This window comes from Berghia stephanieae, chromosome 11 (genome assembly GCF_034508935.2).
Source record: "Berghia stephanieae isolate SIO BIC M18660-M18661 chromosome 11, UCSD_Bste_1.3, whole genome shotgun sequence".
Lineage (NCBI taxonomy): Eukaryota > Metazoa > Mollusca > Gastropoda > Nudibranchia > Aeolidiidae > Berghia > Berghia stephanieae.
In genome coordinates, this window is record NC_088370.1 from 32,409,610 (window position 1) to 32,428,885 (window position 19,276).

Below are 19,276 nucleotides of genomic sequence, written 5' to 3' on the forward strand. Positions count from 1 at the left end.
ACGTGACCAATCAGATGGGCTGTCTTAAAAGGTGAGAGGATGTGACATCATGACATTTTTAAAATTAAAGCATCCAGGCATGGTTTAAAAACCATATCTAGCCATTAGTAGTAGCATATGGCTACACCTCCACCTCCAAATTCATTTTGACAACCCAGCTTTGGAAGTCTTCCTCCGCCCTAAGAACTGTTTCATATCCACCTGCAAGTTTAGTAACTGGACATTGTAAAGCACAAAACAAAGATGGTATTTTTACAAAGAATTATGGCATTCAATTTTGAAGAGAAGTCTTAGGTTTGACTTCTCTTTTCTGTAGTCCTTCAGAACTGTTTGGCCCATGGGCCGGAGTTTATCTTCAAGATATCCTGGCCAAACACAATCTCAAATGAGGACCTGAGAGCCTGAGATGAAGTGGATGCTTTGTGACGAATCTTCAAGATATTGTGGCCAAACACAATCTCAATTGAGGACCTGAGAGTGAGAGCTGAAGTGGAGTCTCTGGCTGGAGAGTCTCATTAAAAGGAGACAATGGCAATGGTTGGGCCATGTCTGTCGCAGGCCTGATGAAACACTGATAAGAAAGGCTCTGCGATGGACACCCCAAGGAAAGATGAAGTGAGGCCGCCCCAAGGAGACTTGGAGACGAACCTTAGAGAGGGACCTAAAGCAAAGAGGTCTGTCCCTCGAGATGGCCCCAAGAATAGCTGCTGACAGGACCAGGTGGAGATCTCTTTCATCACCTTGAGTGCCAGCAGGCCCGGAGAGCAGGCTTGAGCGAATGAGGTAGCCGAAGTTTATCCCAGTTTATATAGCATGAAATGGATAATAGCAATTGCTTGCTATCCTATGGATAGGATACTAGTCTATCGCAACATACTTTTCAGCAAATCTAACAGACTCGGCTACCCATTCACTTTTGGTTGGACAGGGGGTCAGAAAAAAATCTCGACTGCACCCGTCATAGATCACGGTCCCTTTGTGTGTAAAGTGAGTGCTCTACCAACTGAGCTATCTCCAAACCCAATTAAAAAGCTCCTGTCTTCTTCTTCTTCTTCTTCGTTCCTCTGATGGACATCTATGGCTGCAGTCCGATATCTGCTATGAAGTCTGTGGTCCGCTTTAGGTCCTCAGCCTCACCATAGAGCTTTGTGTTGAGTGTTGTAGGGGTGACCCAGTGGTTCGAACGTTGCACGTTGTATAATGGGCAATCCATAAGCAAAAGCTCCTGTTACTTCCTACATGTTACGTGTTGCTGTTAGTCAGGGACCCTTTGAGCACATGTAGTGGATATTGCGCTATATAAAAGCTCTAGATTATTATTATTATTTTTTTTTTAATTACATATTCTGTTGTTGTTTTCTGTTTCATTCAGGTGTGTGTTAGCCAATGGCAAGCAGACATGGCTGTGTCCAACACACCGTTCATCCATGCGTGTATCCCTGCTTGAGTCCAAACAGTCGGTGGCCTCAATGCAGTCTGTGTCGGAGAGTATGGGAGTGGACTTGATGGTCAAGGCCATGAGAGAGATGGACTTTGGATTCCTGCCTCCGAAATTTGTCAAAGGTTTGGAGTTCGTTTCTTTTGTTGTTTTTCTTTTGTTTATTTATTTATTTATTTATTTATTTATTTATCTATTTATTCATTTATTTATTTATTTATTTAATTTTTTCTGTGTGTTTTTTTTTTCTTCCCTTCATTGGTTTGGTGTATTTCTTTGTTCGTTTTATTTTATTTTTTTGGGGAGAGAGTGGGGGGGGGGGGGGTTGAGATGGCCAGGAAGGGGGTGGGTGGGGGGAGGGGGGCTAGGGAGGTCCAGATAGTTTTGTCTTATTCGTATGGCATTAGTGTTATTTTGATTGCTGTCGTGCTGGTTTGCTATCCATATTTGATCTATTGTCCAAACCTTTGTATGTGCAAGTGTGTGCTTGTGAATTTTGGGTGAGGATTATAAATGGTTGTGTCCAGCGTTTTAGAACATAAGAATATGTAGATTTTAGCACTATACAGTAAATATATTATTGTTGTTGTTATTATTACTATTATTATTACTATTATTATGATTAGTTTATTATTATTACTATTATTATTATTATTATTATTATTATTATTATTATTATTATTATTATTATTATTATTATTATTATTATTATTATTATATCATCATCATCATCATCATATCAATCATCATCATCATCATCATCATCATCATCATCATCATCATCATCATCATCATCATCATCATCATCATCATCATCATAATTATTATCATACTAGTATCATTATTATATCATTTCAAACAGATCCAGACATTGATGATGAACTCGACGGTCTCACCACCACCTCCAGGAACCCAACAGGATCGAATGACCTAAAACAGCAAGAGATTGCAAGAGGAACCCGATCAACTCAAGCCATTGCACAACATGAAGGGCAGCAGCAAAAACAGCAACAACAACAACATCGGCAGCATCAGCAACAACAGCAGCAGCAGCAGCAAGAGACGCCCAGGAAGAGAGAATCCTCAAGAGTGAATTCTAGGAGTAGAGCTTGTTTGGTTATGTAAAACAATAAACTAGGTGGGGCTCCTAACCTCGGTTGTCAGTCCTGGCCCTGGATATCTTGGCTGAGAGGGAAACAGTCAAATGTATAGTTATAGTTTTGGGAGATGATATTTTTTTCTTTGTAAATCATCTCTCTGTTATGCACTGTATTATGTTTTATTTACATATTATATCTGGATGGGGTTCCTGACCTCCCATAGTGGGCAGGGAGGTACTTTCTCTGTCTTCTATCCATCCCCCTATATTATCTGATAACTACTACATGCTTTCTGGATTTGTCTTGGAATGAGATACCCTGGCTGAGAGGGAAGCAGTCAAATGTATAGTTAGAGTTTTGGGAGATGATATTCTTTTACTTGTAAATCATCTCTCTGTTAAGCACTGTATTATGTTTTGTTCACATGTTATATATGATTTGTAAACATTTGAGTGTGTTCCTCTGAGTGGGGACCTGTGCATAACATCAGGATGAGACATTTAGGTGATCTCAAACTAAGTACTTTGAGAGTGTACTCTTGGAATCTACATCCGTTTCTTATTTGAATCAATTCCCCTTTGTCTTACATTTTCTTGAGTGCTTTAATTGTAATTCTAGAACTTACTACTATACCATTTTCTTCCTTTTTACTGGCGCTGGTATGACCTAAATGTGTCGCAAGCGCCGTAAAACCCTTCAAAACAATAACAAAACATAAATCAAAACAAAAAGATGAAAGAAAGACTAAAAACAAAAACAAGACATTAGTTTTAAAAATTGAGTTTTGCTTGTTTTGTTGTTATTTTTCTCTGTATTTTTGGACCTTGACTCTGGCCATGGGTTTTATCATGTAATTTCTAGACATAGACCTTAAAGAAGAGAATGAGTTGGGTTTTTTAAACTTATTTAATTATTTTTTCTATTACTATTTATTTTCCATTTATTTATTTTGTTTTTGGCAGCCTGAAGCAGGATTTGTGCCTTAAGCATTTGATGTAACATTTTCAATTTAGCTCATTTTTTTAGAGCTGTGATTACCATTTTTATTCAATGGACCAAATTATTATTATTATTATTATTATTTTTTATATAAGTATTAGATTGTTATTTGATTAATTAATTTGTTATTTTTGCCATATTCAATTTGATATGAGACAAACCTTAGCTTGGTGAAATTATTGATCAATTTTTATATATGATTTTTATAATAGTGATTATTGTAATAGTGATTGTCATCATCATCTTCATCATTATTATCATAATAATAAAATAATAAAAGAATATTATTATTATTATTATTATTATTATATTATTATTATTATTATTATTATTATTATTATTATTATTATTATTATTATTATTATTATTATTATTATTATTACTATTATTTTAATTATGAAAATAACGATGATGATGATAATGATGATAATAAACAGCATTCCTTTTGTGCATTACCATGACGATGTCCAGCTCCCCATGCTTTACATTGGCAATAACATGAGTTGTGTTGTTTTTTTGTGTATGTGTTTTTTGTTTTTGTTTGATTTTGAACAACGACCTTAGAAGTTCCTACTGCAAATTTTCTGGTGCTGCATTGAAAGTTCTATCATTTCTTTTCTTCCAACGGTACCCAATGACAAATACATATTGCGTTAGAGGAAATATAGTTTTGCATTATTAATATTTCATACATTTGATGTTATGGTGTTGTTGTTGTTGTTGTTGTTGTTGTTGTAGTACTTAAAGTTTTTGGTAAAAATAAATGTCATTGTATTTACCTTATCTTATTATTATTATTAGCTTATTAATAGTTATAAAAATTCATTAATGGCAATACCCAATAAATAGTATAAATTTTGAGAAGTGGATAAATAAAGTGTATTTTATCTATTATATTATGTTAATAAACCACGCTCAAATGTTTTCTTCTCAGCCTTTCTTATAAAAATCAAGATACTTATTTATTAATTAATTAATTTATTTACTTATTTATCTATTTATTCACTCACTTATTTATTTATTTATTTATAATTTGGTGTTTACCATTTGTATTGTTATTCATAAAGGGAAATTATTGACTGTGATATCAATTTTTAATATGCCATTATGATATATGTAATATTTATTTATTATCCTCACCTCATTTGAGTATTTCCTCCTACAACGGACAATTGCAATTGCTTTCTATCCTTTGGAAGAAACTGTCGAGCACTCTACGTGATTCCAGCCCATTCCCCTCAACCATGTATATATATAGCCTTAAGGTAATGTGATATTGTTGCCATTTTACAACTAGCATCTAGTTGGGTTTTTTTTTCTTTTTTTTCTTTTTTTTTTTTCCTTTTTACCCTCAGTGGTTACTATTACAGTAGTGATGTTTTACCTTCTACAAGATCTGAAAACTGGGTGGGGTTCCTGACCTCTCATAGTGGGCAGGGAGGTACATACTGTGTCTTCTATCCCCTTATATCTGTTTTCCAACATTCATTCAAGAGCAACGTGCTCTTGGAATCTACATCTGATCCCTATGTGTTCCCAAAATACTCAGCCTGCCTCGACTAAGGATGGAACTTCAGACCCCCTTGCCGATAATTTGAACAATTTGATATCGAATGTAAGCTTTAATTTAATAATAATAATAATAATAATAATAATAATAATAATAATAATAATAATAATAATAATAATAATAATAATAATAATAATAGATCTTTATTGTCCATAAATATGGCAATTTGTCATTTAGTTACACTTGTTATAACGTTAAACGATAACTGTAACATTGAACAGATATTTCACTCCTAATTATTTTCTCTCTCTCTCTCTCTCTCTCTCTCTCTCTCTCTCTCTCTCTCTCTCTCTCTCTCTCTCTCTCTCTCTCTCTCTCTCTCTCTCTCTCTCTCTCTCTCTCTCTCTCTCTTTTTCTGTATGAAATATTCAAAATTTTTATTTACCTTCTGATTATCGGCAATTTAAATGTTGCTGCTCGAAGCTCGATGAAATTAATAACAGGGTGAACTTGAATGTAAGCTTTAATTTAATGTACAAAAACAGATAGAATGGGCGTTTCAGGTTTCCCCTTTATCAACAAAACAGGATGAATGAGACACATACAGACGAAGGAGATAATGTGGTGGTGGCGTTGTTAACATTCGTCTGTATGTGTCTCATTCATCCTATTTTATTGATAATGGGGAAACACGAAACGTCCACTTTATCTGTTTTTGTAAGTTAAATTATAGCTTACATTCAAGTTCTCCCTGTTATTTATTTCATCGAGCTTCGAGCAGCAACATTTAAATTGCCGATAATCAGGAGGTCCCAGGTTCAATCACCAGTTGAATCAGGCTGGGTATTTTCGGGATGGTTTTTTTTTTTTTTCCTTGTATTTTTCCGTCTTGCTTTGTCTGCACTGTTTCATAAACACTTTTTCAGATCTTTATCTTATACATAAGGTCTTGGGTTCGAGACCTGTTCTGAGCGGCACATAATTGAGTCTTTTGAAAAGGCTCTTTACTCACATTCTCTCACCGTACTCAAGTGTAAAATGAGTACCTGGCCGCCAACGGCGTTGTCTCTATCGGAAAAAAAATGTAATATCGCCTTGCAGTACATCGTGTCTCATCCTACATATTAAGTGTTTCTGTGGGCTAGAGACAACTTGTAAAGCGTTTTGAGCACATCTAGTGGATATTGCACTATCTACATGCTCTAGTTGTTTTTTGGGTTTTTTTTGTCTTCGACGAGGTGAAATGGGATTTTACTGGTTCACACTTCGGGCCTGGGTGGGGATCCTGACCTCCCATAGCGGGCAGGGAGGTACATACTGTGTCTTCTATCCCCTTATATCTGTTTTCCAACATGCTTTCTGTCTTTGTCTTGGAATGAGGTTACTTGGTTTTGTCCTGGCCCTGGTTGGAGTCCTGGCTGGGAGGGAAACAGTCAAATGCATAGTTATTGTTTTGGGAGATGATATTTTTTTCCTTGTAAATCATCTGTCTGTTATGCACCGTATTATGTTTTTGTATAGATATATGATTTGTAAACATTAGAGTGTATTCCTCTTAGTCGGGACCTGTGCTTGTGTCTGGATGAGACTTGTAGGTGATCTCAAACTAAGCACTTTGATAGTGTGCTCTTGGAATCTACATCTGTTCCCTATTTGAACCAATTCCCCTTTGTCTTCCCTTTTCTTGGATGCTTTAATTGTAATTCTAGAACCTTTTACTATCCCATTTTCTTCCTTTTTACTGGCGCTGGTATAACCTAAATGTGTTGCAAGCGCCGTAAAACCCTTAAAAACAAACGAAACAAACACACTTCGGGCAAATTCTATTACTTTTTACTTTAATTCACCCGGTTTATACAGCCCTGCACTATTTATTCGTATTGTATACATTCTTATGATATTTATTATTGTATTTATATGTAGCCGACGTGCACTTATTTACAGGTCTGATAACCCAATTCATTACGGGTTCATTGTTGTAATGGAAATCTCAACAAATGATGCAAAATATTGTCCATTACAACAATGTTAAGCTATTTGCGTTTGGATGCCAGTTCTATATACTGGGTGGGGATCCTGACCTCCCATAGCGGGCAGGGAGGTACATACTGTGTCTTCTTTCCCCTTATGTCTGTTTTCCAACATGCTTTCTCTCTTTGTCTTGGAATGAGATTACTTGGTTTTTTTCCTGGCCCTGGTCGGAGTCCTGCCTGGGAGGGAAACAGTCAAATGCATATTTATTGTTTTGGGAGATGATATTTTTTTCCTTGTAAATCATCTCTCTGTTATGTATTATTATTTTTATTTTGAATGTATAATGTAAGCATTTGAGTGTGTTCCTCTTTGTTGGGGATAGTGCTAGTGTCTGGATGAGACTTGTAGGTGATTTCAAACTAAGTACATTGGTGGTATGCTCTTGGAATCTACATCTGATCCCTATTTGTTCTCAGTTCCCCTTTTTTTAACTTTTTCTTGGGTGCTTTAATTGTAATTCTAGGACTTGTTTACGCGTGTTGGATGGGACCCTACCCTTGAATATAACCTATGATGTTGCAAGGTCGATCCGATAGTGAGTCTTCTCTCTCTTTACTAGCCTACCTGCTTCTTTGTTTGTATTGTATTTGACAGTGGATATTTTTTTCTGTAAATTTGCCTTTTGTTCTTGGTTATTAATAAATTTAGCTTATGAATCTTAGTGATTGATTTACATTTATACTATTTTTGTTAGATTGCTTGTTTTTTTGTTTCAGCGGTCTCTCATATAACCTCAATTGTGTTGGAAGAGACCTAAAGCAACAAACAAAATAGGACTTGTTACTATCCCATTTTCTTCCTTTTTACTGGCGCTGATATAACCTAAATGTGTTGCAAGCGCCGTAAAACCCTTAAAAACAAACAAACAACCAGTTCTATTTATGTACACGTCGTAATATAGCCAATACTTTTTTTTAAAGTAATAAAAAAAATTAATATAACATCTAAAAAGAACAAATTACCAAATACGGAACGTTTTGGAGTCATAACCCTTCATCAGGTAACAAAAAAATACAGTAAAAACATAGATTCCATGTTTGTTGTTGGCTGAAGAAGGGTTTGAGCCTGAAATGTAGAAATGTACGTAGCGTGTTTGGTATTTTGTTCTTTTTTTGAAGCTTTTATATTCATTTTTGTCTATTTGTTTTTACAGTCCACAGATTCTAGCAGCCTAATATCACTTTAATTGTTTATGGGGTTGTTTTTTTTTTTTTTTGTGGGTATTTTTTTTTTTGGAGGGGGTGGGGGGTGGGTTGTTCTATACGCAATCCCGGTTTCTATAGCTAGGAACGGTCAATAGCAATTGCTTGCTACCCTTTGGATAGGGCGAAGAGTACTTTCCACCAGGTCTAAGAGACCCAGCTACCCAATCAATGCTAGTTGGACAGCGGGGGGCGGGGAAGGGGTCAGAAAAAAAATCTCGACTGCACCCTGGATCGATCTTGGTCTCTTTGCGTGTGAAGCGAGTGCTCTACCAAATGAGCGATCGGGACTTCCCACCCGGTGTGTATGAAACTGAAACAGTGTCACTATATCGTTTTGATACATTGATCCCAATAACGATTTGCCCATGCTGCTGATTTATAACATGTTACAATAGCATCTATTTTATTTACCATATCAATAATATTAATATTAATTAAACTCTCTACCCTAATTCGTATGAAGACGTGTTTTTATTTATTTATTTATTTTTTTTTTTTTTAATTATTATTATTTATATTATTCGACAGGATTTTTTTGTAATTTAACTTGAAACAGTAATGAATGTCCCTCTGTCTCAATGTGGTGTTATGTTGGTGTGAGTGTGTGGTGTGATAGGTAACATTTATGTGTATAGATTGTGTGCGCTTGACGAAGAAGCTCACAACATTGCCATCCTGGAAGTATAACGGACCAACACACAAAACTATGTGTATCTTTAAACCTTTATCTTCTTCTTCAAGTACCAAGTCTATGCCAGACCTCGGTGATCATGGTACTACTACTACTACTACTACTACTACTACTACTACTACTACTACTACTACTACTACTACTACTACTACTACTACTACCACTACTACTACTACTACTACTACTACTACTACTACTACTACTACTACTACTACTATACTACTACTACTACTACTATCACTACTACTACTACTACTACTACTACTACTACTACTACTACTACTTACTACTACTACTACTACTACTACTACTACTACTACTACTACTACTACTACTACTACTACTACTACTACTACTACTACTACCACTACTTTAACTACTACTACTACTACTACTACTACTACTACTACTACTACTACTACTACTACTACTACTACTACTACTAATACCCTTGGGGATGAATAAAGGGAATTTTAGTAATTATTTTTTTTAGTTCAAGATAACGCTGTGTTGAAGGAAACCACGCTCCAGTGTATACAACGTTTCGACCTTTGGCCTTAATCAGGCGACAATTCTCTAGATTAAAAAAACAACAACATTTATACCATGAAATAAATTGTGACCCATCGTCTCAAAACGGTATTATGTCGGAACGAACCAGATGCTTAAAAGTAGAATTAAATGTTAAACTGGTCAAAAATATAAATGTCTGGCATTATAACCCTAAAATATGGTATTCATTCTCCTCAATAAAACATACAAACTCAACACAAGTCTGATATTTCTGGCTATAAATTCAATTTTCAACATCTTAACCAACCCGACTTAATACCGTTTTGAGACGAAGGGTCACAATTTTTAAAAATCCCTTTATCAATCGCCAGTGAGAAAATGTGTCTTTTTGGTCTATTTCAATGGAAGACGGGAATAACCTAGGCGTGAGCTGCAGTGTAGCGCCGCAAAGTGATCTAGGACGAGGTGATTTGCTCAATGCTATACGCACGGGGGTAGTCGAACTCGGTACATTTCCGCTACAAATCAAAGACCATAACCGCTGATCCATTCTGTTATCCCACGAAGAAGAAAAGAAGAAGAGGGAGGGAAGAGACTAAAAAAATCAGTGTTTTCCAATGAGGTAACAAAGGCTGTCGTAGAATAAATTTTTATAAAAAAAAATTTTTTTGTTAATTATATTTTTATTTATTTATTTAATTAAAAAAAATTTGGGGGGGGGGGGGGGGGGGGGGGGGTGGGAGATTGAGATTCCTCAGTCCGCCCAACAGGAATATGGGCTAAATTTAGGGTGTGTCTTTTTTACGAAACCCTGCGAAACCCGCCGAAACCCGACGAAACCCGACGAATCCCGACAAAGTTATGGGAAGCAGGTGGCTGTGGGGAGTGAACCTAGAACTCAGGGAAGTGTACACCATTGGGGAGTGAACCTGGGACTGGGTTTCGGCGGGTTTCGTAAAAAAGAACCAGTGCTTTTTTACGAAACCCGCCGAAACCCGGCGAAACCCGACAATATCCAGCAAAGTTATAGGAAGTAGACAACTGTGGGGAGTGAACCCGAGACTCAGGGAAGTGTACACCAGTCGGGAGTGAACCTGAGACTAAGGTTATCGGCCGGTTTCGGCGGGTTTCGTAAAAAAGAATTAGTGCTTTATTACGAAACCCGCCGAAACTCGCCGAAACCCGACAATATCCGGCAAAGTTATGGGAGTTTGGCAACAGTGGGGGGTGATCCTGGGAGTCAGGGAATTGCACACCAGTGGGGAGTCAACCCAGGACTGTGTAAAAAGGATATCAGTGGGAAATAAACCTGGGACTAAAGGGAGATGGATACCATTGAAAGTTGAAGCCGGATATGGGAGTTAAGTACCAGAGGAGAATGAACCTGACACTATAGAAGGTGGGCGCCAGTGGGGAGTGAACCTGGGACTCAGGGAATTGCACACCAGTGGGGAGTTAACCTGGGACTGTGTAAAAAGGATATCAGTGGGAAATAAACCTGGGACTAAAGGGAGATGGATACCATTGAAAGTTGAAGCCGGATATGGGAGTTGAGTACCAGAGGAGAATGAACCTGACACTATAGGAGATGGGCGCAGTGTGGAGTGAACCTGGGACTCAGGGAAGTGCACACCAATTGGGAGTTAACCTTGGACTGTGGGAGATGGATAACTGTGGGTATCCGAGCCGAACTATAGGAGTTGGGTACCAGAGGAGAATGAACCTGACACTATAGAAGGTGGGCGCCAGTGGGGAGTGAACCTGGGATTCAGGGAATTGCACACCAGTGGGGATTTAACCTGGGAATATGTAAAAAGGATATCAGTGGGAAATAAACCTGGGACTAAAGGGAGATGGATACCATTAAAATTTGAAGCTGGGTATGAGAGTTTGGTACCAGAGGAGAATGAACCTGTCACTATAGGAGGTGGGCGCCAGTGGGGAGTGAACCTGGGACTATGTAAACAGGATATCAGTGGGAAATAAATCTGGGACTAAAGGGAGATGGATACCATTGAAAATTGAAGCCGGATATGAGAGCTTGGTACCAGAGGAGAATGAACCTGACACTATAGGGGGTGGGCGCCAGTGGGGAGTGAACCTGGGAATATGTAAAAAGGAGATCAGTAGGAAATAAATCTGGGACTAAAGGGAGATGGATACCATTGGGAGTTGAACCCGGATTTGGGAGTTGGATACCAGACGAGAGAGAAACCTGACACTATAGGAGGTGGGCGCCAGTGGGGAGTGAACCTGGGACTATGTAAACAGGATATCAGTGGGAAATAAACCCGGGACTAAAGGGAGATGGATACCATTGAAAGTTGAAACCGGATATGAAAGTTTGGTACCAGAGGAGAATGAACCTGACACAATAGGAGGTGGGCGCCAGTGGAGAGTGAACCTGGGACTCAGGGAATTGCACACCAGTGGGGAGTTAACCTGGGAATATGTATAAAGGATATCAGTAGGAAATAAATCTGGGACTAAAGGGAGATGGATACCATTGGGAGTTGAAGCCGGATTTATTTCCCACTGATATCCTTTTTTAGATATTCACAGGTTAACTCCCCACTGGTGTGCAATTCCCTGACTCTCAGGTTCACTCCCCACTGGCGCCCACCTTTTATAGTGTCAGGTTCATTCTCCTCTGGTACCCAACTCCTATAGTTCGGCTCGGATACCCACAGTTATCCATCTCCCACAGTCCCAGGTTAACTCCAAATTGGTGTGCACTTCCCTGAGTCCCAGGTTCACTCCACACTGGCGCCCATCTCCTATAGTGTCAGGTTCATTCTCCTCTGGTACTCAACTCCCATATCCAGCTTCAACTTTCTATGGTATCCTTCTCCCTTTAATCCCAGGTTTATTTCCCACTGATATCCTGTATACATAGTCCCAGGTTCACTCCCCACTCGCGCCCACCTCCTATAGTGTCAGGTTCATTCTCCTCTGGTACCAAACTTTCATATCCGGCTTCAACTTTCAATGATATCCATCTCCCTTTAGTCCCAGGTTTATTTCCCACTGATTTTCTGTTTATATAGTCCCAGGTTCACTCCCCACTGGCGCCCACCTTCTATAGTGTCAGGTTCATTCTCCTCTGGTACCAAACTTTCATATCCAGCTTCAACTTTCAATGGTGTCCATCTCCCTTTAGTCCCAGGTTTATTTCCCAGTGATATCCTTTTTACATAGTCCCAGGTTCACTCCCCACCGGCGCCCACCTCCTATAGTGTCAGGTTTCTCTCTCCTCTGGTACCCAACTCCCACATCCGGCTTCAACTCCCAATGGTATCCATCTCCCTTTAGTCCCAGATTTATTTCCTACTGATCTCCATTTTACATAGTCCCAGGTTCACTCCCCACTGGCGCCCACCCCCTATAGTGTCAGGTTCATTCTCCTCTGGTACCAAGCTCTCATATCCGGCTTCAACTTTCAATAGTATCAATCCCCCTTTAGTCCCAGGTTTATTTCCCACTGATATCCTTTTTACACAGTCCCAGGTTAATTCCCCACTGGTGTGCAATTCCCTGACTCCCAGGATCACCCCCCACTGTTGCCAAACTCCCATAACTTTGTCGGATACTGTCGGGTTTCGGCGGGTTTCGTAATAAAGCACTAATTCTTTTTTACGAAACCCGCCGAAACCGGCCGATAACCTTAGTCTCAGGTTCACTCCCGACTGGTGTACACTTCCCTGAGTCTCGGGTTCACTCCCCACAGTTGTCTACTTCCCATAACTTTGCTGCATATTGTCGGGTTTCGCCAGGTTTCGGCGGGTTTCGTAAAAAAGCACTGGTTCTTTTTTACGAAACCCGCCGAAACCCAGTCCCAGGTTCACTCCCCAATGGTGTACACTTCCCTGAGTTCTGGGTTCACTCCCCACTGCCACCTACTTCCCATAACTTTGTCGGGATTCGTCGGGTTTCGCAGTTGCGGTTTCGCAGGGTTTCGGGTTTCGCGGGTTTCGTAAAAAAGACACACCGCTAAATTTATTGTTCATAAAAACAAAAACATATATATATATATATATATATATATATATATATATATATATATATATATATATATATATATATATATATATATATATATATATACAGTCAAACCTGCCATAGTGACCACTTCTATATAACGGCCACCTCTACACAATGACCAGCTTTGTTGACACCCTTGGGTATTTTCTCTCTATATAGCGACCATTTGAATTTCGCTGGCACTGGTCACTTTCGTAAAAAAGCACTGGTTCTTTTTTACGAAACCCGCCGAAACCCAGTCCCAGGTTCACTCCCCAATGGTGTACACTTCCCTGAGTTCTGGGTTCACTCCCCACTGCCACCTACTTCCCATAACTTTGTCGGGATTCGTCGGGTTTCGTCGGGTTTCGGCGGGTTTCGCAGGGTTTCGGCGGGTTTCGTAAAAAAGACACACCGCTAAATTTATTGTTCATAAAAACAAAAACATATATATATATATATATATATATATATTATATATATATATATATATATATATATATATATATATATATTATACAGTCAAACCTGCCATAGTGACCACTTCTATATAACGGCCACCTCTACACAATGACCAGCTTTGTTGACACCCTTGGGTATTTTCTCTCTATATAGCGACCATTTGAATTTCGCTGGCACTGGTCACAGTCAATACCTTAACTCTCTCCTTACCAACCATCTTCAGAGTTTTCCCCCAAATGGCAGGCTTATCCGTGGATTTCTAAAAACTCAAACAATCTCTCTACAAAACAACATTATGTTCTTATTAGTTAAACAAAGATCAGTGTGATGTACAAAATAAATATGAATAAGATAAATGTATATTGTGTCGTAACAAACGTGACGATTTTGCTGCAGGTGGTAAGGAGAATGTTAAAGCGTTAATTGTGACCCTTCGTCTCAAAACGGTATTAAGTCGGGTTGGTTAAGATGTTGAAAATTGAATTTATAGCCAGAAATATCAGACTTGTGTTGAGTTTGTATGTTTTATTGAGGAGAATGGATACCATATTTTAGGGTTATAACGCCAGCAATTTATATTTTTGACCAGTTTAACATTTAATTCTACTTTTAAGCATCTGGTTCGTTCCGACATAATACCGTTTTGAGACGATGGGTCACAATTATGATTCAACCCAACAAAACCGACAACGGTCAAATATTCATAGGAGGAGTAGTGAAGACTGGACTCGCTAAGTAAAATCCAGTCGTACTCGTAGTGAAGGAAATGACGGGCTTGTCAGTTTCGGTGGTTGTTTTCAACTTTAATTTTTATTATTTTGCCGACAAAAGAAAGGTTGTAGAAATCGCCATTTGGATTCTATTTAATCTGGAAATAATCGACATTGCACTTTGCTTGGTAAAATCGGACAAATAATTACGAATCTGGTGATGAAAAATGGCTTTGATTGTAAGCATTAAAAATATTATAAATAATTTAAATCTCCGTTATTTGTAGGCTGATTTTGTCATTCTTGGTATCAATTTTATTGTATTGTAATAAAGAGACAGAAAATTCAGAGTTATTTTTTTATAATGCGAAATTGTTACTTTGTATTTTTTTTTTGCACCGAGAACAATTTTTGGTAAATAAAAATATTACGTTTTTTTGATCCACCGCCACCGTCTATTCTCGTAGAAAATTGAGTCAAGCGTCCCAAAATCTTGGAGAAATTTTAAAGTTAATATTACTTTATATTATTGATTTCATTTTAGACTATTTTTTACCTATTTACATATTTCTCTTACCCAGTCAGGTCAACCTAGTTTTGTTTTATATTTTGTCTCTTTCCTTCATTTTAAATATATCTTTGAAACGCACTTTTGCTCTTCCGTTCTCCCACTTTCTCTGTCTCTCTCTGTCTCCCTCTCTCTCTCTCTCTCTCTCTCTCTCTCTCTCTCTCTCTCTCTCTGTGTGTGTGTGTGTGTGTGTGTGTGTGTCTTTCTCTCTTTTTCTCTGCCCCCCCCCCCAACTCCCTCGATATTTCTTTATATTAGACGGCGATAGTGTTATTATTGACCTTCTACTTACCCTATATATATTATATATATATATATATATATAATATATATATATATATATATATATATATATATATATATATATATATAAAACAATCTGAAAATTACAATCGAAACCAACAAAAAAACATTCGACTTCCTGGACATAACCATCAACCTAAACGACGGCACCTACCAACCATTTTCAAAACCCAACAACATCCCATTGTACGTTCATAGACACAGCAATCATCCGCCATCTATAATAAAAAACATCCCCGAGAGCATTAACAAACGACTATCTAACAACTCTACAAACAACAACATATTTAACGATGCAATCCCACCGTACACAAACGCACTACAAAAAAGTGGATATAACTACAAACTAGAATATGAGGAAGAGACCATTACCACCCCAACAAAAAAAAAAACGACAAAGAAAACGACACATAACATGGTTCAACCCACCCTACAGCAAGAATGTGACAACTTCTATCGGTAACAAATTCTTCAATCTACTACAAAAATGCTTCCCTCCCGGTCACGTTCTACACCCAATCATGAACAAAAACACCATCAAAATAGGACACACCTGCATGCCAAACATACAAAACATTATTTCCTCCAACAATAACCGAAAACTATCACAGCCAGATCAGCCCAGCAACAACCTAGAGAAAAAAATGCAACTGTAGGACCCAGACAACATGCCCATTAAACGGCAATTGCCCGACTCAAAACGAAATTTATCAAGCCACAGTAACACGACCAGACACACCAAAACAAGAAACATACATTGGCCTCACCGAGTGTCCATTTAAAACCAGATACAATCTGCACACATCTTCCTTCAGAAACATACACAGACGACATTCTACTACACTAAGCGGACACATTTGGAACGTCAAAGGAAAAAAACATACAACACAGCATCACATGGAAAATCATCTCCAGAGCACAGTCGTACTCCCCGTCTTCTAAGATTTGCAACCTCTGCTTGGAAGAAAAATTCTTCATCATCACTAAACCGAACATAGCAACACTCAACAGAAGAAACGAACTAACTTCCTCATGCAGACATAGAAACAAACACCTCTTATGTAATTACGAACCTCCATAAACACGAATCTATAAAAATACGAAAACACAACAATCTAATTTCACTTCCACTTCCTGATGAGAGCAACGCTCGACAACAACATTGTAGAAGTCAAACTATCAAATGTTTATATATATATATATATATATATATATATATATATATATATATATATATATATATTATATATATATATATATAATATATATATATATTTATAATAGGGTAGGTAGAGGGTCAATAGTAACACTATCGCCGTCTAATATTCTTCAAAACACCTCTCCCCCCCTCCCACTCCCGTCTCCCTATCTTCTGCTTGATTTATATAGTTTTGACCTCTCTTCCCCCCCCCCCCCCCCCCCCCCCTTCCTCTCTCTCTCTCTCTCTCTCTCTCTCTCTCTCTCTCTCTCTCTCTCTCTCTCTCTCTCTTTCTTTCTTTCTCCGTCAATCTCTCTCTCTCTCTTCCCTTGCACGCACACACGCACACACACACACACACACACACACGCTCACACACATACATTTTTAAAACCTATAATGTGTTAACTATTTGACAAACATGTAACATACTTCGCGTTTTTACTTGAAGAAGCCATAAGGCCGAAACGTCGTCCGGAAGTATAACGGACCAACACACAAAAATATGTGTAACCTTAAACGTTTATAGTCTGGTTAATGCAGTTTTGTGAGAATTACTCATAAACGCGGATGGCAAAAAGCAATAACAAAGACCTGAGTGACGTCAACTGATTCTATCTATATGAGTCACATTTACTCACTTCATACCGGCCCCGCGGTTTTATGCATTTTAAAAATGAAAAATTTGCATCAAGATAAAGTGAATATGTATGCAAATAAAAAGGAAAATATGCAAATTGCTCGTCCTAAAAACTGCAAGCCTGTTCAATAAAAAAAAAATTGAAAGATAAAGTTAAAATTCAACTCGTACATATTAAAAGTAAAAAAAAAAAGTGACACGAGCGTTACGCAAAGATACATATGTGACCCTTCGTCTCAAAACGGTATTAAGTCGGGTTGGTTAAGATGTTAAAAATTTAATTTATAGCCAGAAATATCAGACTTGTGTTGAGTTTGTATGTTTTAGTGAGGGGAATGGATACCATATTTTAGGGTTATAATGCCAGACATTTATATTTTTGACCAGTTTAACATTTAATTCGGCTTTTAAGCATCTGGTTCGTTCCGACATAATACCGTTTTGAGACGATGGGTCACATATTATTATATTGCATATAATTCAGGGCACATGATAAGTGAGAGCTTTAAATTTAAATTTTAAAATGGCTTGAATTCACAAAGTTAACAAACTGAGGGCTAGCGACTTGCAGTAAAGTGTTCAGCAACTTGCTTGTCGAAGAACGATATAGATAGTATGCACTTGGCTAAGAAGTTCATAACATTGCCATCCGGAAGTATAACGGACCAACACACAAAACTGTGTGTATCCATGAACGTTTATAGTCAGGTTAATAAAGTTCAGTGAGCATTACTCATAAACGCGGATGGCAAAAAACAATAACGAAGACCTGAGTGACGTCATCTTCGAACTATCTATAAATTAATAAATTGCATTTGTCTTTGCAGCAGACCTTCAATTGACTGTGCTTGAGCAGTGTAAGAATGAAATATACACACTTCCTTGTTCCAAACGAGCGAGCAGCGAAGAGTTGGTATCGACGTGTACATATTTGCAGGTCTGATAACCGGACGCAATTATGGGCTTGTTTTAACATTGTTGTAATTGGATTCAGTAGTCTGATGTCACGCCGCCCGGCAACGGCGGCCATCTTGGTTCTAAACAAAGAAAATCATTACTTTTTATTCTTCATGCTGGCAGGAACTTTTCATATGCCTTGTGATCAGAATGTGTAAAAGTCAAAACATGATCAAATTTATGGGTTTTTTTTCCTCTGGATACGCCTTTATTCTCGCCGGAGAAATATTTCATTCGGCGTCGGCCATTGTTCCGATAGTTTAGAGCCAGTGTTACTAAGTTACCATGCGTCATTAGGAAGGAAGTGACGTTACGACTTTGAAGTGTATTGACAATATTTTGCGTTGGTTTGTGATTATTTCCAGAGGCGAATTCTACAGAACATAACGAAATAGCAATATATATATATATATATATATATATATATATATATTATATATATATATATATATATATATATATATATATATATATAAAACAAAAACAAAATACTATAGATAGTATGCAGATGACGTCACTCAGGCCTTTGATATTGTTTTTTGCCATCCGCGTTTGTGAGTTGTTCTCACTAAACTGTATTAACCAGACTATAAAAGTTCATGGTTACACAGAGTTTGTGTGTTGGTCCGTTATACTTCCGGATGGCAATGTTGTGAACTCCTTGGCCAAGCGCATACTATATATATATATATATATATATATATATATATATATATATATATATATATATATATATATATATATATATTTCAACTGTTATTTCTCATGTCACATCCACTCTTTTTCCCAATGTGATACTTTTTTCTTGTTTGTATTCGTACAAAGAATCTACATACTCAAGAAAATGTGTTTTGCTATTTTAAAAAAGTACTTACACATGCAATTTATGTTTGCTCGAAATCCCTTAATCGTGGGCCCGTTTTCATGA

General features: G+C 37.7%; 1 protein-coding gene across 1 annotated transcript in view; it reads left to right on the top strand.

Annotated features, from left to right (window-relative positions):
• The window catches only part of LOC144956274 (uncharacterized), a 130,388-nt gene extending 127,093 nt beyond the window's left edge, over nucleotides 1-3,295 (top strand). The window contains exons 62-64 of the mRNA XM_078886738.1: nucleotides 1-31; nucleotides 1,373-1,563; nucleotides 2,301-3,295. The exon at nucleotides 1-31 is cut by the window's left edge and continues 73 nt beyond it. Coding sequence (XP_078742864.1) covers nucleotides 1-31; nucleotides 1,373-1,563; nucleotides 2,301-2,563 — 485 coding nt within the window. The 3' untranslated portion in view covers nucleotides 2,564-3,295. The remainder of the gene's footprint in view (nucleotides 32-1,372; nucleotides 1,564-2,300) is intronic.
• Nucleotides 3,296-19,276: the final 15,981 nt, after the last annotated feature.